Source organism: Ovis canadensis, chromosome 26 (genome assembly GCF_042477335.2).
Source record: "Ovis canadensis isolate MfBH-ARS-UI-01 breed Bighorn chromosome 26, ARS-UI_OviCan_v2, whole genome shotgun sequence".
Lineage (NCBI taxonomy): Eukaryota > Metazoa > Chordata > Mammalia > Artiodactyla > Bovidae > Ovis > Ovis canadensis.
The window spans coordinates 31987068-32009120 of record NC_091270.1 but is presented as its reverse complement, the minus strand read 5'-3'; the positions used below and the strand labels follow the sequence as shown (position 1 = coordinate 32009120).

The window sequence follows — 22053 nt, the reverse complement described above, 5'->3', positions numbered from 1 at the left end:
TCATTTAACTAACATCAGTAAGTTGCTGTTTCTTCCTCTTCTCATGTCTGAAAGCAACTTTTTATTTGAAAAATCTATTGAATTAAATGAGGAATCTATTTCACAGCATATAAGTTTTAAAAATCATCTTTAAGTCTGAGATTTAATTATATTGCCCAAATTCTGGCTTACCTCGAAAGGTTTATTATATATGTGGAAATAAGTCTATAATTAAATGTCTTCTACAGACCACTTAGGAAAATCAGTAATTATTTAATTCTTATCTTCATATAATGTTCAAGCATAATACTTCATAATAATCTCACTGATCTGGCGTTGCCCATAGCCACTTTGGAAGCATTTTGAGGTAGATGGTGACCCCTTTCTGAGCTGCTGGAAATTAGAGTCTTCTTCAGGGCACCTGTCTGTAGTACTGTTACTGGCCTAGTGGTTGTGCCTGGGTTATCTGTTAGGTTTACAGTGATGGAAGAGTTAATTTCCCATGTTATTCCTCCTTATCCCCCTGCCAGCAGCCTTCCTTCGGTCCTGCCTTCTGTTTTCCATGCCCGATCCTCCTCCATCTGTCCACTGATGAACCTGAACAACTGTGGATCTCCTCTGCCAAACACTGAGCCAGATACAGTAAACAGTGGTGAGCAATCAGGTGTCCTGCTCTCAAGAAGCTTACAGTCCAGCAGGGGAGAAGGCCAAATGAATAGTGATCTCCAGCGTGATAAGAGAGATCCGGCCGGGTCAGTGTAGTCCGTCATAGCACCTCAGTGAGCTAGGGATCTGGGATTGGGTGGGTATTAGGCTAGGGTGAGGTCTGCAGGAAGAGGGAATCCAGGAGGGAATGGTTCAGAGAGAGGACACAGATGCAAAGCAAGCTGTAGAAGTCTTAGCTGTGAACTTGATTTGTGGTTTGATGAATGGCGAGAGAAAAAGACCAAAGCATACCAGTTCTGGGTTGGTAGTGCCACCCCTGCCCCATTTTTACTGAAAAAAAGTATAAAGATGGCTTAAAAGGATTTAGTATGCACCCAGAAATAAACAAGACTTGCCCATTCATTTTTCAGTGTTGAGAATGAAAGCTTTTAAAATTACTGTCTGTGGCTATTATAATGTATTAGAAAAATGCAGGGTTTTTTCCTGTTGTGAATGTCATCTGGAAGCTGACAAATGAATTGGTTATAGCTGAGTAACAAGCAGGCTTTGTAAGACAGACAGTACTCTTTATTGGCTCCTGTCAAGTGATTTTAGAGATCATTAAACATTTATTTAATATACAATATCTTTAAAAAGCTAGAGTTGTTTACATTCCTTATTGTCTTTTGACAACTTCATGACAGTTCTCTTTGAAAACAGTTATCTTCCTCACTATTTAGACATCTCTAGAAGATGCTTTTAAAATGTGACCCTATTCAAATCGAACAGAAAGCTCTAAATTTCAGTAAGAAGTTGAGTTTTAGTGACGTTCTCACTGAGGTGGATAGAAGATAGGAGTATGATGAGGGAAAACATGAAATTCTTGAATATTTCTGTGTAACTTTATTATCTTATGTGGGATGGAGAGTCTGATCCTGCTTCCCTCTTAGATAGAGCGCTGAAATGGCTAATAGTATGCATAAGAGTTGTGACTTTGAATAATAAATATGCAACATTTAATAGAATGTATGAATTGCATCCTGTCGAGTCCCACCTAGCACTTCTGAATCTTCATTCAGAAGATCTTCATTCAGAAGATTCAGATCTAAATACTTGATCGGGATACTTGATCTAAAACTTAGGCAGTATATTCTCAGCATAGGGCTGTGTTCTGTTGTGTGAAGCCTGTGTGGTCACAGGAGTTGACGGAAACACTTTACATGGAAGTCTTGCTGATGAAGAAACATGGATGTGATAATACCTGACTTCTACCAGAAAAATGATCTTTATTATTTATGGATTTTCAGAAATCTGTGCTAAAGATTCTTAAGCTTTTGACTTGAGGCCCTTTTTCCTAAAGGCTGAACTAGATAAAACATTCTTTGTTTTCACTTTGGAAAATGCACAGAAGAAATCCTGGATTACTGTGTGTTCAAATAGTGTGATCACCTTCTAAATATAAAAAGTGTAGCCTTTGGCTAAAATGGTTTTTGGAGTTTAATTTTCATAAGCATGAGCGCTAGGTAATAATGTACTTTTTAGATGAAATGGTATTGGTATCTTTCTAAGATTTTGTGTGTGTGTGTGTGTGTGTGTGTGTATGTGTGCGCGCGCACGCACGCGCTTTCCAGCTTTGCTGTTTGTTTTACGTAGAGTAGTAACCACAGTTTCTTCGATCATGGCATTTTAAGGTGAAACCTGAGTTCACAGTTCTTGGTTAAATTACTATAAGGTTAACAGTATCTCCTGGGCTTCCCTGATGTCTCAGTGATAGAGAATCTGCCTGCCAATGCAGGAGACACGAGTTCCATTCTTTCTAAGTCAGGAAGATCCCCTGGAGAAGAATGCTTCCAAAGTGGAATAATACTGGATCCTCCACTCCAGTATTCTTGCCTGGAAAATCCCATGGACAGAGGAGCCTGGCAGGCTACAATCCATGGGGTTTCAAAGAGTCAGACACAATTTAGTGACTAAGCAACAACAACATAACACTGTCTCTTAGAAAGCGGATTTTTTTTTTTTCTGATGAAAAGCCTTTCATTTAATAGTTTATTATGATTACAGTGGCATTCTATTGGCCAAGTTTACAGAGTGAATTCAGGATTTTAAGAGGTCTGTGTTATGAACATGGCCAAAAAAGTTGATTCCAGCTGTGGTGTGTTCCCTGAGAACTGCGGTGGGTGAGTTGTGAAGGGCGAGAGGTGATGGGAATCCAGCTGGGAGGGAAACGTGGGAGGCGGCGGAGGCTGCAGGGGCCGCTGGTCACGGAGATGCTGTGGGGAAGCACAGCTGCAGTGGTTTGACATCTTGAGCCTTCTCCTTGTGCCATGGGGGTGTCCAGGGCGCCCGTGGTGTAGGGATCAGCAGGGCACCAGCCAGGATAGATGGGTCATCTCCAAGTCCTCATGTTAGGATTCAGATGTTCAGGGAGATCCGTTTACTTACCGATGTCATAGTCACGCCACTGTTTGCTGCTTCTGCCCCAGTGGCTGGTTCCTCTTGTCTTCTGTCTCCTCCGCCTTGGAGGATAGCGGGGCTCTCTGTCCTTGGTTTTCCTTTCTTGTCTGTCGGTGTCCTCTTCGCGGGTGAGCTCATTTAGTTTTCTGCTTTTAAATATATTAATAGCATCTTCCACATTCTGACCATTGTCAGGTTTCTGTCCCCAGGGGTGGGCGGGCCTCTCCTGCATGTCTAACTGCCGACTGGAAATCAATTACTTGGATTACAGTTGGCATTTCTGTCCTAATGTGTCCAAAGCTGAACCCCCGATTGTGCTCCCTAAAATCTGCTCCTCCCTCAGCTCAGGCTTCCCTCTCTCAGAACCTGAAGCCCCTTTCCAGCTCAGCACATAGTCTCCAGGATCTTCTTGGATGTCTCCCCCTTTCTCTCCTCCCACCCCTACCCTCCAGTTCATCAGCGGGTCCTGAAATGGATCCAGAATGTCGCCCTCCTCCCCCCTCCATGAACACATTTGGAGCAGAGCCACCAGGGTCTCTAACCTGTACAGTGTCTCCTAACTGGTCTCCCTCCAGCTTTTACCCCGGCCACCCTCACTTCTTTTGTCCACCCTCATACCTGAGCAGTCCTTTCACTTTGAGTTCAGTTCGGTTACTCAGTCATGTCTGACTCTTTGTAACCCCATGGACTGCAGCATACCAGGCCTCCCTGTCCATCAGCAACTCCTGGAGTTTACTCACTCATGTCCATTGAGTTGGTGATGCCATCCAACCATCTCATCCTCTGTCATCCCCTTCTCCTCCTGCCTTCAATCTTTCCCAGCATCAGAGTCTTTTCCAATGAGTCAGTTCTTCACATCAGGTGGCCAAAATATTGGAGTTTCAGGTTCAGCATCAGTCCTTCTAATGAATATTCAGGACTGATTTCCTTTAGGATGGACTGGTTGGATCTCCTTGCAGTCCAAGGGACTCTCAAGAGTCTTCTCCAACACCACCGTTCAAAAGCGTCAATTCTTTGGTGCTCAGCTTTCTTTATAGTCCAACTCTCACATCCATACATAACTATGGGAAAAACCATAGCTTTGACTAGACAGACCTTTGTTGGCAAGGTCATGTCTCTGCTTTTTAATATGCTGTCTAAGTTAGTTATAACCTTTCACTTCAGATTCCAGCATGTCACTCCCCTGTTTTCATTTTATTTGTAGTGTTAATAGCATTCAAAATCCTACAAATCACCCTTTATCCATGAAGCCACACTGATCAGAAGAAATGATAAAGACATAATTAGGAGAGGATAGCAGATCTCCCTTGCAGAAGAACTCCAAATGATTTATGTAGCAGAACTCTCTACCACTGACTGGTGGACTGCGTAGTGACTTTCTTCCAAAGGGTACAGTAGGGAAAGCGAGGAGTGAGTCTCCCACTGCAGAGAAAGCAGACAAGCCCTGCTTCAGCCTGGTGACCAGGTCAGCATCAGCACCGAGGCGATGTGATGAACGTGGCACTTCACCCCCCGCTCAACCTCCCCTCAACGCATAGCCCCAGTCTAATCATGCGAAAAACATCCGGCAAATTCCAGTCCAGGGACAGTCTACAAAATACCTGACCAGTACGTCTCAAAACCGTCAAGGTCATGAAAAACAAGGCAAATCAGAGAAACTGTTACAGTTCAGAGGAGTCTGAGATGATATGGTGACTGAATAGAACGTGGCTGTCTTGGCTGGGATCCTGAGACCAAGGGCATTGGGACTAGACAGTGGCTAACAGTGTGTTACTATTAGTTCATTAGTTGTGGCAAGTGTACCATCATCAGGTGAGATGTTGTCAGTGGGGAGGCTGTCTTTGTAATTTTTTTGACAATCTAAAGGTATTGTAAAATGATGGGCATACTTAAAGAAAGGATCTCCTTTGCTCCTCTCCCCTCTCACCCACTGTGCCAAGCCGCCGCGATCTGTTTCTTTGTGCGTTCTCTAACTAGCACGTCTCTCCCGGACATGACTTTGAGCTTCAGGGGCCATTTGGCACTGTCTGCAGACATCTCTTTTTCTGGGGTTGCGGGGAAGAAAGGCTATAGGCTTTTAGTTGGTGGAGAGCAGGCTTAATACCAAAGGATACATACCTGGGGCAGCTCTCTGCCCCACAGCCCCTCTTCCCCAGTCAAGAATTATCTGCCCCAAACGTCAGTACAGCTGAGGCTGAGAAACTCGCGTCGTTTTTCTCTTTTCCTTCCTTGTTCCTGACTACCGCCTCTGTTTGTTTCTGCTTTATTTTTCTCCTCAGCACTCATCATCAGCATCTGATAGACTCTTTGTTTCCATGTTTGTTTGTCTCTCACCAGGAACTGTACCTTCCGTGAGGAGTTGATAGTTTGGGTTACTTATGTATCAGCAGCGTGTAGAACTGTTCCAGACATGGTGGTCCAGCACAGAGGTGTGTGCATGTGCAGTAGTATCTGACTCTTTGCAGCCCCATGACCTGCGCCCACTAGGCTCTTCTGTCCCTGAGGTTTTTCAGGCAAGAATACTGGAATGAGCTGCTATTTCCTACTCCCAGGGGATCAAACCCGAGTCTCCTGTGTCTCCTGCATTGGCAGGCAGATTCTTTACCTGCTGAGCCATCAGGGAAAATGGGTATGGTAGGTGTTCATTAAAGAGGTGTTGAATGAATCAAATAACGAAAGAAAAGTGAATTCATGATAGTGTGTGTGTGTGTGTGTGTGTGTGTGTATATGTGTGTATATATATATATATATATATATATGTATGTATGTATGTATGTTAAAAACTCATAGTAAAGTGAAGGTGTAAACATTCCCCCAGCTGCCTATTCTCTAGAAGTTACTATTACTGCTGTTAACAGTTGACTTCTTATCCATTCAGAATTTCTCAGTCATTTTTAAGCACATCCATGAACCATGCACATATTTATCTCCCCTTCCTTTTTGCAAACGTAAATGGGGTTGATTTAGTTTTCCCTGTTACTATATCTAGAGATCTTTACGTGTCAGTGTATAGAGTACTCTCTTACTCTTTTTGACTACTCCATAATATTTTATTTGCAGAATTAAGCGAAAATATTTTGCAGTAGAATCGTGGATTGATATTTTGTTGTAAAGTGGGTACTGTTGATAGTAACATTGTGTTCTAAAATAAAGGTGCTTGTGCAAACATCATCTTTTTAATGATTCTTTAAAGCATTTTCTTTACATTTTATCCCTGGTTTGTAAATGCCTCAGGATCAGGATCTTTGCCGCTTAAAATAATTCTGTGAGTTGTTGAATTCCATGTATCTAGCACAGTCTGGGGCTTCCCTGGTAGCTCAGCTGGTAAAGAATCTGCCTGCAGTGTAGGAGATGCCGGTTCCATTCCTGGGTCGCAAGATCCCCTGGAGGAGGGGCCGGCCACCCATTCCAGTATTCTTGGGCTTCCCTGGTGGCTCAGATGGTGAAGAATCCGCCTGCAGTGCGGGAGACCTGGGTTCGATTGCTGGGTTGGGAAGATCCCCTGGAGGAGGGCATGGCAGCCCACTCCAGTACTCTTGCCTGGAGAATCCCATGGACAGAGGAGCCTGGTGGGCTGCAGTCCATGAGGTCGCAGAGCGGGATGCGACTGAGCAGCTGAGCACAGCACAGCGGTCTGTCTACTGTTGGGTTCTCAACACCTGAGTATTAGATACCTGAGTCTAGATACCTGAGTATTAGATACTTGAGTCTAGATATTAGTATTAGTCTAGATACCTGAGTATTAGATCTGTGGACCAAATTAAGAGAGAGTTTTGGGAAAAGATTGCCTTATTTTGTTTAAATACCAGTTGTTCTAGAGGCCAAAAATCTGTCTGCTTTCCTGACTTGATCTGGTGAGAAGACGTAGTCACTAAAGAACAAGTTAGGCTGCCCAACTTCAGCGTGATTCAGTATCAGTTAAGCGTCTAATTGCTTTCAGCATATCAGCTTTTTCCTTTTTTTCCCCTAATGAAATGACTCATGGGGCAAAGTTGGTGGTCGCTGAGTTAAGCTCCTCTGACTCTAAGTTGCCGTGCTAATTTCCCCTGGCTGTTTGGCCAGCCCTCCAGCCTGCTGTTTCTCTCAGCTTGGGGAGCAATCCCATTTCCCAGGTGTTCATTGGAGAGGTCCTTTTCAGGGCCGCAATCCTGTCCTCTTATGAAGCTGCCTTGATTTACCAAGTGAATGATGTCGGCCCCTAGGGAAACAGTTGGTCTGAAGGTAGTTGTCCTGCTTCCCAGCCAGGCTCCAGCCCAGTGGTCTTGGCTGCCTTCCCACTGGTTCAGGGCACCCCTTTCTCAACTGTCCTCTTTCCTCCCGCTTCACCCTTGGACCCTCTGCAGTGCCTGCTACCTTGCTGATCTGGCCCCTCTGCATGTGATCGCTTAGATGATTTAGTTTTCCATGTGTTTGTGTTTTGTGTTCAGGGGCAGGTTATTCAGAGCCCTGAAGACAGTGGGCCCTCTCAGCACTGGTTGTGGGTAGCAGTCATGACACCCCTGTGCTGATGCCAAGATCCACGTCCCTGGTAGAGGGAGGGCAGCTCCTGTTGGACAGCAAGCTCTTGGTCTTCTCTTTCTGAACAGGCTTTTTTTTGGCTCAGTTTGTTGGTTCAGAAATGACCTCAGTATTAAACTTGATGATATAATTATTTTAATACCTTTAAATAGTTATATAGTGCCAAATGAGATGCTAAACCCTTGTATTATGTAGGGAGTGAACTTAATCATTCTTATAAAGAAATATAATTTCAGGATAAAGTTTGAAATGAGATTGTAAGCTATCATTATGGGAGGTTATATAAAACCACCATTGAGAGTTTTTTTGGGTGTTCTGATTTAGTTGTCCGAACTGTAATAGTGTTAAGTTCATGAGGTTTTGAGCACTTAATTTACTGTATATAAGGAAATGTAGGCTTCCCTGGTGGCTCAGATGGTAAAGAGTCTGCCTGCAATGCAGGAGACTTGGGTTCAATCCCTGGGTCAAGAAGATCCCCTGGAAAAGGGAATGACAACCCACTCCAGTATTCTTGCCTAGGAAGTACCATGGACAGAGGAGCCTGGTGGGCTACAGTCCATGGAGTCACAAAGAGTCAGACATAACTGAGCAACTAACACTTTCACTTTTCACTTCATTTAAGTAAATGTAAACAAAGACTAGTGGTAAAGAATTCTGCCTGCTAGCGCAGGAGACACAAGAGACGTATGGGTGGGGAAGATCCCTTGGGGAAGGAAATCGCAACCCATTCCAGTATCCTTGCCTGGGAAATCCCATGGACAGAGAAGATTGGTGGGCCCCAGTCCACAGGGTCACGAGTTGGACACGACTGAGCATGCACACACCCGCACCAAATGGAAACAGTCCTCACTGTGTACCTTTTTCAGTTCAGTTCAGTCGCTCAGTCGTGTCTGATTCTTTGTGACCTCATGGACTACAGCACGCCAGGCCTCCCTGTCTATCACCAACTCTAGGAGTTTACTCAGACTCACGTCCACTGAGTCGGTGATGCCATCCAACCTTGTCATCATCTGTCGTCCCCTTCTCCTCCCGCTTTCAATCTTTCCCAGCATCAGGGTCTTTTCCAGTGAGTCAGTTCTTTGCATCAGGTGGCCAAAGTACTGGAGTTTCAGCTTCAGCATCAGTCCTTCCAGTGAATGTTCAGGGCTGATTTCCTTTAGGATGGACTGGTTGGATCTCCTTGCAGTCCAAGAGGCTCTCAAAAGTCGTCTCCAACACCACAGTTCAAAAGCATCAATTCTTCAGCGCTCAGCTTTCTTTATAGTCCAACTCTCACATTCATACATGACTACTGGAAAAATCATAGCCTTGACTAGACGGACCTCTGTGTACCTTTTTGGCAGTCAGTTATAGTTGCCTTCTGGAGAAGGAAACGGTAACCCACTTCAATATTCTTGCCTGGAGAATCCTGTGGACAGAGGAGCCTGGTGGGCTGCCACCTGTGGGGTCGCACAGAGTCGGACATGACTGAAGCGACTTAGCATGCCTGCATGCATGCATTGGAGAAGGAAATGGCAACCCACTCCAGTATTCTTGCCTGGAGAATCCCAGGGACGGAGGAGCCTGTTGGGCTGCTGTCTGTGGGATTGTACAGAGTTGGACACGACTGAAGTGACTTAGCAGCAGCAGCAGTATACTTGCCTTCAAGACTGAAGTGCAGGAGTAAATTTTGTTGTTACAGCTGGCAGATGGTCATTAAGACCTTTGGAGTCAATAAACTGAAAATTGTTCTTGACCTTAGTAATTCTAGAAATATTAGCAGTGTTGATACTTCTATTGGAAAACCATTGTACTTACTCATATTCTGTGTAGACGGCAAATGCTGTATTAAAATGTGAGGTCTGAAACAAGTCTCAAGAAAAAATGTACACTTTTTGTTCATTTCCCTGAAGTAATGTTTCTTATTTGCTTGGCTCGTAGGTGCCTGACAGTTAAGCAATGGGGAGGCACTTGGCCTCGCTTCTGCTTCTGCTGCGCCTCCTCCAGCATTTGGGAGATGGTGATGGAAGCGGAACGCTGGAACAGACGCCCTTGCAGTTCACACATTTCCAGTACAACGTCACAGTGCATGAAAACTCTGCAGCGAAAACCTATGTGGGGCATCCCGTAAAGATGGGTATTTATATGACAAATCCACTGTGGGAGTTAAGGTACAAAATCATCTCGGGAGACAACGAAAACCTATTCAAAGCCGAAGAGTACGTTCTTGGAGACTTTTGCTTTCTGAGAATAAGGACCAAAGGAGGAAATACAGCTATTCTCAACAGAGAAGTGAGAGACCACTACACGTTGATTGTCAAAGCAGTGGAAAAAAATACTAACGCTGAAGCACGAACAAAGGTCAGGGTGCAAGTGCTGGATACAAATGACCTGAGACCCCTCTTCTCCCCCACCTCGTACAGCGTGTCTCTACCTGAAAACACAGCCATAAGGACCAGTATCGCAAGAGTCAGTGCCACAGATGCAGACATAGGCACCAATGGAGAATTTTACTACAGTTTCAAAGACCGAACAGACATGTTTGCCATCCACCCCACCAGTGGCACCATCGTTTTAACGGGCAGACTTGACTACACAGAGACCAGTGTCTATGAGATGGAGATTCTCGCCGTGGACCGCGGCATGAAGTTGTACGGTAGCAGCGGCATCAGCAGCATGGCCAAGCTCACGGTTCACGTAGAGCAGGCCAACGCATGTGCCCCCGTGATAACAGCCGTGACCTCGTCACCATCCGAACTGGACAGGGACCCCACGTACGCCATCGTGACCGTGGACGACTGCGATCAGGGTGCCAATGGGGAGGTCGCTTCTCTGAGCATTGTGGCGGGAGACCTCCTTCAGCAGTTCAGAACAGTGAGGTCCTCTCCAGGCAGCAGAGAATACAAGCTCAAAGCCGTTGGCGCCATCGACTGGGACAGTCATCCTTTCGGCTACAACCTGACGCTCCAGGCGAAAGACAAAGGAACTCCTCCCCAGTTCTCTTCTGTGAAAGTGATCCATGTGATTTCACCACGGTTCAAAGCGGGGCCAGTCAGGTTTGAGAAAGAGGTTTACAGAGCAGAAATCAGTGAATTCGCTCCTCCCCACACACCCGTGGTCATGGTGAAAGCCACGCCTAGCTATCCTCATTTGAAGTATGTTTTTAAAAGCACACCTGGAAAAGCTAAATTCAGTCTGAATCACAACACTGGTCTCATTTCCATCTTAGAGCCCCTGAAAAGACAGCAGGCATCCCACTTTGAACTCGAAGTCACAACCAGCGACAGAAAAGCCTCTACCAGAGTCTTGGTTAAAGTCTTGAGTGCCAACAGTCACCCTCCGGAATTTACCCAGACAGCCTACAAAGCATCTTTTGACGAGAACGTGCCCATTGGTACCACGGTCATGAGTGTGAGCGCTGTAGACCCTGATGAGGGTGAGAACGGGTACGTGACTTACAGCATTGCAAACTTAAATCACGTGCCGTTCGTCATTAACCATTTCACAGGCGCCGTGAGTACTTCAGAAAACTTGGACTATGAGCTGATGCCACGGGTTTATACTCTGAGGATTCGGGCGTCAGACTGGGGCTCGCCCTACCGCCGGGAGGTTGAGATCCTTGCCACCCTTACTCTCAATAACTTGAATGACAACACACCCCTGTTCGAGAAGATACATTGTGAAGGAACGATTCCCAGGGATCTGGGCGTCGGGGAGCAGATAACTACCGTCTCTGCTATCGATGCTGATGAACTTCAGTTGGTGCGATACCAGATCGAGGCTGGAAATGACCTGGACTTGTTCAGCTTGAACCCCAACTCCGGGGTACTGTCATTAAAGCAGTCTCTGATGGATGGCTTAGGGGCCAAGGTGTCATTTCATAGCCTGAGAATCACGGCTACAGATGGAGAGAATTTTGCCACCCCGTTATACATCAACATGACCGTGGCTGCCCTTCGCAAGCCAGTCAGCCTGCAGTGTGAGGAGACGGGCGTGGCCAAAATGCTGGCGGAGAAACTCCTGCAGGCGAACAGGCTGCACACCCAGGGAGAGGCCGAGGACGTCTTCTTTGATTCCCACTCTGTCAATGCTCACGCGCCCCAGTTCAGAAGTACGCTTCCAGCTGGGATCCAGGTCAAGGAAAACCAGCCTGTGGGTTCTAGCCTGCTTGTCATGAATGCTACTGATCTCGATACTGGCTTCAATGGGAAGCTGGTCTACGCCATTTCCGGAGGAAATGAAGATAGCTGCTTCATGATGGACATGGAAACGGGGATGCTCAAAATCCTGTCTCCCCTTGACCGTGAGACGACAGACAGGTACACCCTGAACATCACAGTGTCTGACCTGGGCCTGCCACAGAGGGCGGCGTGGCATCTGCTGGAGATCCGAGTCCTGGACGCCAACGATAATCCACCTGAATTTTTACAGGAGAGCTACTTTGTTGAAGTGAGCGAAGACAAAGAGATAAATAGTGAAATCATCCAGGTGGAAGCCACAGATAAAGACCTGGGGCCAAACGGACACGTGAGGTACTCTATTCTCACTGACACAGACAAGTTCTCAATCGACAGCATGACTGGCGTGGTTAAAATCCTGAACCCCTTGGACCGTGAGGAGCAGCACGTGCATTACTTAAAGGTGGAAGCCAGGGATCAAGCCAGGGAAGAGCCCCAGCTGCTCTCCACCGTGATTCTCAAAGTGTCGCTAGAGGATGTGAACGACAACCCGCCCAAGTTTATCCCCCCTAATTACCGCGTGAAAGTTCGAGAGGACCTTCCAGAGGGGACCATAATCATGTGGTTAGAGGCCCACGACCCTGATTTGGGTCAGTCTAGTCAAGTGAGGTACAGTCTCCTGGACCACGGAGAAGGAAACTTTGATGTGGATAAGCTCAGCGGAGCCGTGAGAATCGTACAGCAGCTGGACTTTGAGAAGAAGCAGGTATATAACCTCACGGTGAGGGCCAAAGACAAAGGGAAGCCCGTTTCTCTGTCTTCCACTTGCTACGTTGAAGTTGAGGTCATCGACGTGAATGAGAACCTCCATCCACCGGTGTTTCCCAGCTTTGTGGAAAAGGGTGCGGTGAAAGAAAATGCCCCTGTTGGTTCTTCAGTCATGAAGGTGTCCGCTCGTGACGAGGACACGGGACGAGATGGGGAGATCCACTACTCCATTCGAGATGGCTCTGGTGTTGGTGTTTTCAGAATAGATGAAGAAACAGGTGAGTGTGTTCTCTTCACGCTGGCTTGCTCTTCCCTCTCATTTCTTTCTAAAGTAAACGTCCCCCGTGTTGACTCCTTCACGGTTCCCCTTTGGCCCCTAGGGCGCAATGCACATCCATGCTTTTTGTCCCGTTGCCTGTGTCTTTGTGTAGTATGGAACCAGAGGAACCTGAATTGGAATCATAACCCCTGATCCTGATCTCCAGGTTTGTTCTATATTTTATCAAAAGCATCATTGTGATTTTTCTGCAGCTCTCGAGAGGCCCTTCCAAAGTTTTTCCAGCTGGTGCAGGTGCAGGCATAGGCGACCACTCTGCTACCTAGCACGCTATTCGCACATTAGTGCACACCTGCAAATAAGGGAGCCTACAGAGAGAAGACCGCGTACGCTCTCTAGGTTTCGTTTGAAGGGCAGATGTAGGCTCTAGAAGGTTGAGTTGGAGGGACCTGGCTTTGAATCGTGGCTGTCTCAGCTGTTAATTTGATGGTCTTGGACAAATTGATTATCCTCTTAAAATTGACTTCCTCCACCTATAAGATGGGAGCACTCCAATTTACTGAAAGATTTTTGTGGGGATAAAGTGAAATAATGTCTTAGCATCTGTTGTTTAATGCCTTTTGGAAGTAGTAGCAATGCTCTGTTATACATCCTTCCTCCTGGAATGAGGCCCTAAAAACAGAACATCCAGGACAGTCATTTTTGCTAGAGTATATATTTATTATTTTGCATTTTGTACATACCTCTAATTTAACTGCTTTTCATGGATTTTATAGTTATATGTCAGTCTCCCCTGCTGGCGCGTGAACCGTGTTATTAGTTTGCTGGGGCAGCCATAACAAAGGTCTGCCACAGACATGGTACTTAAACAACAGAAATTTATTTTTTTATGATTGCAGAGGCTGCCAAGTCAAAGATCAAGGTGTTGGCAGAGTAAGCTTCTCCCGAGCCCTCTCTCCTTGGCTTGTAGTTGACCCATCTTCCGCTGTGACATCGCATGATCCTCTCTGTTTATGTCTGTGTCCTCATCTCTTTGTATGAGGGACCGCCCCCTCATTTTAACTTCGTTTTAACTTGTTTATCTCATTTGGGGCCCTGTCTCTAAGGACCGTCATGTTTTGAGGGACTGGGGATTTAGGACTTGGACACATGAATCTTGGGAGACACAGTTCATAACAAAACTACCTTTAAGGACAGGCTTTTAGTGCAGCTATGCCTCAGCACCCACCAGATATTGCCTGATAGAAGCTGCTTATTACATGGTAAAAGATTGAATGAGTAAATTAAAGGTTATTTTTGTTTTGAATGTCCTGCCTTCTGAAACTGCTAGGGGAAATAAAGGGAAACTGGGTAACCCTAGCAGTCATCAGCCACAGACGGAGTTCGGTTTGTTTATTAATCTCACTGCTATTTCCTTTACGAATATGTCCATTCTAAAAGGCATATTTTTTTTCTTATTGTTTTAAACCTTCAGGTTTTTATTCAGTAATACCACAAATAAGTTCTTCAGTCAGTAACCCCCCCCCAGTATGCAGTTCCATGTCTAATAGGTGTACAGCACATGAAAAATGTAATTATTGTCCTAGAAATAAGTGATTTCAGAGGATACACAATTTTTAACGTGTTTTGTTTATTCAGAGGATTCTTTCTCTAGTGAATTACATACCTCTAGTATGTGGTATTGGAGAAGGCAATGGCAACCCATTCCAGTACTCTTGCCTGGAAAATCCCATGGATGGAGGAGCCTGGTAGGCTGCAGTCCATGGGGTCGCTAAGAGTTGGACACGATTGAGCAACTTCACTTTCACTTTTCACTTTCATGCATTGGAGAAAGAAATGGCAACCCACTCCAGTGTTCTTGCCTGGAGAATCCCAGGGATGGGGGAGCCTGGTGGGCTGCCATCTCTGGGGTTGCACAGAGTCGGACAGGACTGAAGTGACTTAGCAGTAGCAGCAGTATGTGGTATTGGGGAAGGCAATGGCAACCCACTCCAGTACTCTTGCCTGGAAAATCCCATGGACGGAGGAGGCTGGGTGGGCTGCAGTCCATGGGGTCGCTAGGAGTTGGACATGACTGAGCGACTTCACTTTCACTTTTCACTTTCATGTGTTGGAGAAGGAAATGGCAACCCACTCCAGTGTTCTTGCCTGGAGAATCCCAGGGACGGGGGAGCCTGGTGGACTGCCGTCTCTGGGGTCGCACAGAGTCGGACACGACTGAAGCGACTTAGCAGCAGCAGCATGTGGTATAGATCTGCAGACTGCATGCCACTCATCTAAAAGATCTTAATGGTTTAATTCAAGAGAAAATAGCGTTGCCAACAGCAGTTAGAAATCACCCACCTGGAGTGGAATGGATCTTTTCCCTTATCATACTCTCTGATATGAATTAGTTACCAGGTACAATAGCAACATAGAAAAATACCCAGAATTTAGTAACTGAAGCTGAAAGTATGAAGTGTTTATGAATTTCATAAGGACAATTTTTCCTACTTATTTTTCTCTTTTCCAAGGTGGGCTTTGAACTCCTTGAAAGAGAACTGTCATAGTTGAAAGACGGAAAATAGAAACAAAATCTTAATTTACATTTCCTTTATGTCTTAAATTACGTGAGCACTGCATTTTGGGTTTTTTTCTTTCAAGTTGAGAAGAGTATTCTATTATTGCTTTTTAAAGACCTATTTAGAAACTAGCATTTTTGGTCTATAAATTGAAGAGACTGGAATATTCTTACTATCGGGGGTGGGCGGATAGGGGAGAGGGTGTGCAGCCAACCAGCTGAACAGGGCAGCATTCTGAAATAATTTTAGTCATTTTCAAGCTGAATGGCAGTGCCAGACTTCCCAGGTGGTAATTTAGTGAGAGGCCGGGCATGGGTTGGGCTTATGGGCATTGGGTTAGGAACGTGTATCAACTGTTATGCATTGGTACAAAGACTGAGATTTAAAGGTGAGAGAAAAATTGGAAATTTCTAGGTCATCTCTTCTATAGTCCTTCTGTTACAGAGGAAAATACAGCAGATTTATGTTTATATGCTTTTTGAAGTTGCATAAAGGTGATGTAATAGTTTTTACACATTGCCCTGGTATATGTTGCAAGATATTTTCTTTTTGACAGTAGGTTTATTAGCCAAAGTTTTTTTTTACAGAGATCCCCAGCAAGACATCTGGTATCACAGTGTCAAATTCCTTCATGAAAAGTCAATATGTTTGTGCGATAGAAATCCTAAATTAGATATGCCACTTTTTTGTTTGGGTTTTGTCTCACTGATTTTGAGGGCAGGTTGGGAGTATGGGGAGGTGCCTGGCAGATGAGGAAAAGTAGGGGCAGTTCTGAAACACCAGTAGGTACCCCCTGGGACGAGGCAGGCAAACTCCAGCATGAGTTGAGGTTGGCCTGGCCCAGGTCAAGTCATTAGCATCTTTCTAGAAGGTCAGTATGGGCTTCCCTGGTGACTAAAGAATCTGCCTGCAATGCAGGACATCCAGGTTCAGTCCCTGACTTGGGAAGATCCCCTGGAGAAGGAAATGGCAACCCACTCCAGTATTCTTGCCTAGAGAATCCCATGGACTGAGGAGCCTGGCAGGCTTCAGTCCATGAGGTCCTGAAGAATCAGACAAAGGGAACTTAAGTCTCTGCTGCTTGCCCACTTCTGCTGAGCTCTCACCTTCTCCTCTAGTGATGCCTTTCATACAGGGCTGATGGCCATGGGCCTGTTAGAGCTACTGTGACTGTGAAGACCATGAACCTGCCTGCCTCATTGTCTCTTTACTTCTTGCCTTTGACTTAACTTTAAACTAGTTCGTTGGCTGAATATAATAAAACCGAGTTTTTGTGGTGTTTTACCTATTTCAGCATCGTTACATAGGGATGTCATTTGTATGCTTCTCATAGAACAGAGAACATATTCAGCTGTCTGAATTTAGTTCTTACTATTTTTAAGATCCTCCCTTTTCCTTTAAAAAACAACAAAAAAAAACTCTGCTTAAACTTGAAATATCCCCTGACAAGTTTTTTTTTTTTGGAAATGGAAATTCTATGGACTACAGAAAATATGTAGTTGAGTGAACAGCCCTGTCAACTCTGGGTGTTGTGCATATTTTGCTAATTGGCTTTGCAGGGAGGTAACACATACTTGCAATGTAGGGGGTGACAGTCATTTGACTCATCAGTTAATCTCTCACTGTGTCATATGCTTTTTCCTGGAGAGGCTTCTGGGTGTTAGTGAACCATTCTGACAAATCCAAGCCCACGTGATTATGGTTTGGAAGGGTTGAGTGTTGGGCAAAACATTATTTGGAAAGTCTGCCGTTAGAGATCAATCTCCAGTACTCTGTAAAGATTCCCTCCCTTTTGCTTCCTTAAAATCTGCAGTGAGGGTTGTAAAGCAGGTTTAACAGAAATGTTAGAGGAGTAGGTATCTTGGAAACGTGTAATTTCACATTTCGGTTTTTATTTGCCCGACTTTATGCTGCTGCAGTTGCTGCTGCGGTCGCTTCAGTCGTGTCCGACTCTCTGCAACCCCATAGACGGCAGCCCACCAGGCTCCCCCGTCCCTGGGATTCTCCTGGCAAGAACACTGGAGTGGGTTGCCATTTCCTTCTCCAATGCAGGAAAGTGAAAAGTGAAAGTGAAGTCGCTCAGTCGTGTCCGACTCTTAGCGACTCCATGGACTGCAGCCCACTGGGCTCCTCCATCCATGGGATTTTCCAGTAAGAGTACTGGAGTGGGGTGCCATTGCCTTCTCCGGCCCGACTTTATGCTTAGCATTCACCCCCTTCTCATTTTCAGTACATTCCTGGTTGCTTTGTCAGAAGCTTCCGAGTTGAGCAGAGTAGAATCTTAGGGCTTCCTCCTGGAGATTTGTGGAATTAATTCAGCTTAGTATTCTTGGCTGGTGAGGACCAAACCGAGTTAATTATTACTTGAGCACCAATAAAAGGTTGCAGGTCTTTGCTCATTTTTAAAATGGGTATAATTTTTAAAACTAGTGAAAGGCTTGGCCAAAAGGTTTACTTTTAAAATTGTTAATAGGACCTCATATTGAAGCAGGGTTTAGTTGAGCCCTGCTCCACCCTTGTCTGTATTGTAATGAACGCCTTCTGTGTGTGTTTTCCCTTCTGTCTGGAGTGCCTCAGTTGGGCTGTTACTGTACTACAACCCCGTAAGAGTTTTCCCCTTCTGACTTGACGTATTTGGGGAGACCATGTTTTTCACTAAGATAAAAGCAAATTTCTGAACTTCTTAAGGCTGTATTACTCTTAGAATACCAATTGTGGTTTGAGGATTGAAATTTACATTGCAATGAAAAGACTTGGAATGGAAGTAACAGCTGTTGCAACGGGATAAATCATTGTTCATGAATGACGGGAGGGAGAGTAAGGACTATGTCTTTCTTGAGAGAACCCAGCTACAGTGTCATTCTGGGGGAGCATTACTGCTCCATTCCTAGGTCTGGAGACTGGCTTAGGGGACGAAGGAGCAATGAGTTAGCGTGGTGGAAACAGAAGGGAATTCCAGTCCAGTCTCACCTTATTGCTAACTTCAGTGAGGAGGGAGAATGCCTCTGGGGTTTCGGTCTGGTTTGGCAGAGCTCTTGAGTGTTTTCATTATGATTTTAATTATTCCCTCAAGTTTAAAAAAGACCTTTTCCCAACTTAAAAGTAGGATATTCTGCATACAGCCAGGGACCCTTGATTTTTCCTACGGCCACTTCTCTCGGGACAGATGGTAGCCTGTAGAGGAGGAAGGAGGGCTATTAATGGGCTCAAGCCTGAGGACTGAAAAGCCTGTAAGAGTGGCTGAGGGCCGGGCGGTTCCTAGAAGTGTGATCTCCTGGGGTGGGACCAGTTACCCGGCTTGGAGCTGGGTCTAGAATTCCTGGCAGCAGGAACTAAAATAGGGACTGGTGGGAGGCCGCAAGGGAGTGAAGAAATGTGCTGGTGAAAGGGCTTTTGTGTCGCCATCTCCTCCCTTGAGTGGCCGCAGCTGCTTTCTGTCCTGTTGTTTATTCTCCTCCTCAGAAAGCTGAAGAGAAAGGAAACTGGTTTCATGGCCCCAGTGAGACCGAAAAAGGGGCTTTGGCAGAAAGAAACCACGTTATGATCATGTATGTGCCGTTGCTCTGGTTGGGAGCAAAGAATCTGTGACTCTTGAGTCAGAGGATGGAGGGCATGGTAGTCCTTTCTGCTGGGGCGGGGATCCTCCAATGAGCCAGCAGGGTTTTAAGGTGAAAATAGGATCTCATTAGAAATCCAAAGGGAACTTTGTTTTGGTTTGTGGGTTTTTTTTTTTTTTCACTTAAAAAAATTAAATTATTTATTTTTAATTGAAGGATAATTGCTTCACAGTACTGTGTTGGTTTCTGCCCTACATCAGCCTGAATCAGCCATGGGCACACATATGTCCTCTCCCTCTTGAACATCCCTCCCACCTCCCTCCCCATCCCACCCTTCTAGGTTGTTACAGAGGCCCGGGTTGAGTTCCCTGAGCCATACAGTAAATTCCCATTGGCTTTGTATTCTACATACAGTAATGTGTCTTTCCATGCTAGGAAACAGGGGCTCAGCTTTCCTTTGCTGCTGCTGCTGCTGCTGCTAAATCGGCTTCAGTCGTGTCTGACTGTGTGCGACCCCAGAGACGGCAGCCCACCAGGCTCCCCCTCCCTGGGATTCTCTAGGGAAGAACACTGGAGTGGGTTGCCATTGCCTTCTCCAATGCGTGAAAGTGAAAACTTTCCTTTAGTTATTTGTATATTTAACAAGTCGATGCTTTCGGTGCCGAGGGACGGTGGTTGGAGGAGGGAGTGGGATAGAACACCACATTGCCCTGTGGTTCCGGGTGGTCTCGGGTTGTTGAGCAGCACGTAGTGAAGGTGTGCGGTGCGCTGATTCAGTCCTGCGTGGCGTGTGAGGGCCAGAACCTGGAGGCTGGAACCACGTACAGAGTGCTCTTTGGCCTCAAGCCTTTGGTGATGATGACGGTGGGCGCTGTGGTAATAATGAACCACAGATGCTGAGTGTCACGGCCAGCGCTGTTCTAAGCCCTCTGTGTGTGTTAACGTGTTTAATCCTCATGACTGTGACTCAAAGCTGCGACTTCCCTGGTGGCTCGGCCGGTAAAAGCGACTGCCTACAATGTGGGAGACCCGGGTTCAATCCCTGGGTCAGGAAGATCCCCTGGAGAAGGAAATGGCACCCCACTCCAGTATTCTTGCCTGGAGAATCCCATGGACGGAGGAGCCTGGTAGGCTGCAGTCCAGGGGGTCACAAAGAGTCAGACACGACTTCACTTTCACTTTCACAACTACCAGGTAGTTACTCTTATCCCTATTTTACCTATGAGGAAACATTCAGAAGTTAAACAACTTGCCTAAAACCACTTGGGACTTCCCGGGTGACTCATTAGTAAAGCCTCTGCTTGTGATACAGGAGACACAGGTTCAGTCCCTGGGTTAGGAAGATCCCCTGCAGAGGGAAATGGCACCCCACTCCAGTATTCTTGCCTGGAGAATCCCATGGACGGAGGAGCCTGGCGGGCTACGTACGGTCCGTGGGGTCGCAGAGTTGGACGTGACTGAACATGCAGAACCACTTGAGTGCTCAGTGGTGGAACTGGGGAGTGTGTGCTTGGGAACCCTGCACTGAACTGCCGTCACTCAAGCGTGGTCTTGCCACGCTGTTTGTGGTCAGTCGTGTCCAACTCTTTGCAACCCCCATGGACTGTAGTCCACTAGCCTCCTCTGTCCATGGCATTCTCCGGAGGGAGCCCATATAAAAACCACCAGTTGAGTAGGATTCTGGGCTGAATGGGGTTGGGCTGGGCTGTTGGCTTCAGTCCTAAATTTGAGGCTTGGTCTTGAAAGGAGTATTGACTCAGAGACTCTCCTTCCTTCATTTTTATTCTCAGAATGATGTGCGCCTCTTTGGCACTTTCAGTAGAACAGAGTTTCAGCGTTACAAAGTGGTGGCATTTAAACACTTTAAGATTATTGCACTGAAGTGTTTAGTATCAGGTGATTCGTGCTGAATATAGACGGTAGTGAGCTTTGCTGTCTAGTGGCGGTGGACAGGGAGCTCACCTGTGTTTGCAGTTGTGACACTGTGACCTTCTCATTAATAAAAGTGCCACCTGCCCACCTGCCTGAACTGTATTGAACTTTAATCAAAGCCTCTTCTCGGGGAAACATTGTTTTAGCTGGCTCCTGGCTAACCTTTAAAACCAGTTTAACCCACACAGCGGCCGGAGCTGGCTTAACCCACGCTTCCTCTCTGAATGGACTTCCTTGTGTCCTTGTCGTGTTGCCTGGTCCTCCTCGGTGCCCTGGCCTCAGCTGGTGTGTGAGGTGTGTGGCTCGAGGCCCTAATGAGCCCGTTCTCCAGCCCCCAGCCCTCCTGGCAGGGAACCACCTTTATGTTCTGAACGTGTTGAAGACCTGAGTGTTCATACTTCGAGTGGCCTGTGTATGTAGAGATTTAATACCCCATTCACATCCAGGCTGTGCTTTCCATCTTGCCTGCCTGGCCCAGTTCTGAAAATTGAGTAGGTCTTGAAACTCGAGTTGTTTGCTCATGTCGGATTTTTTTTTTTCTTAACCATTTAGTTGCTGCTGTTTTGACTTTGTGGATTATTTTCATTCACAAGCCTCATTTGTCAAGTTGTTGATTATCTGTTAGTTTGCGTTTTGTATGCTGCTTTGCTTCGCAGCTGCCTTCGTAGCATTTAGTTTTTTAAAAACCGAACGTATGGGTGTACATAGTGCATGCTCACCACACAGGACACAATGCCACGACGCGCAGCCTTTCATGTCTTTGTTACTGAGAGTAAATGGGCTTGGAAAGATTGTTATTCAAGGGCACATGCGGAACTTGTTGAGTTGGCAGTTATCCAGTTTAACAGCAGTGATAAAAGTGGAGGAAACTATTCACATATATACTTCAAGGGCCAGTCTTATCAATTAGCTTGCCTTGGGAATTGAAGTATGTATGCCCCCTCGGAATGTCTGCTATCGTACTTAACCTGTTTCATTGCTAGGCCTCCGTGTAGCTGACTAAACTGATCTGTTGAAAGAGATTCTTTAGAGGTGTCTACTTATTTTATACTGGAGAAAGTCTAAATGTGGTCTTTTTAATTTTAGACTAGTTGATTTTTGCTTTTCTTTCTTTCTTTTTTGATAAAGTTACCCAGCTATTTCTGTGATTCAAGACTTCTTTCTAATTTGAGCCAGTTTAGCCATATTGTACTCTTATTTCC

The 22053-nt window shown here is 45.8% G+C and overlaps 1 protein-coding gene across 5 annotated transcripts in view; it reads left to right on the top strand.

Annotated features, from left to right (window-relative positions):
* FAT1 (FAT atypical cadherin 1) overlaps positions 1-22053 on the top strand; it is a 122906-nt gene that overhangs the window by 6573 nt on the left and 94280 nt on the right. For all 5 annotated transcript variants that reach the window (XR_011253526.1, XM_069573297.1, XM_069573294.1 and 2 more), the window contains one exon: positions 9520-12802. Coding sequence is in view for 4 of the 5 variants with exons in the window: in XM_069573297.1 (XP_069429398.1) it covers positions 9538-12802 (3265 nt within the window). In the remaining variant the exon portion in view is untranslated. The remainder of the gene's footprint in view (positions 1-9519; positions 12803-22053) is intronic.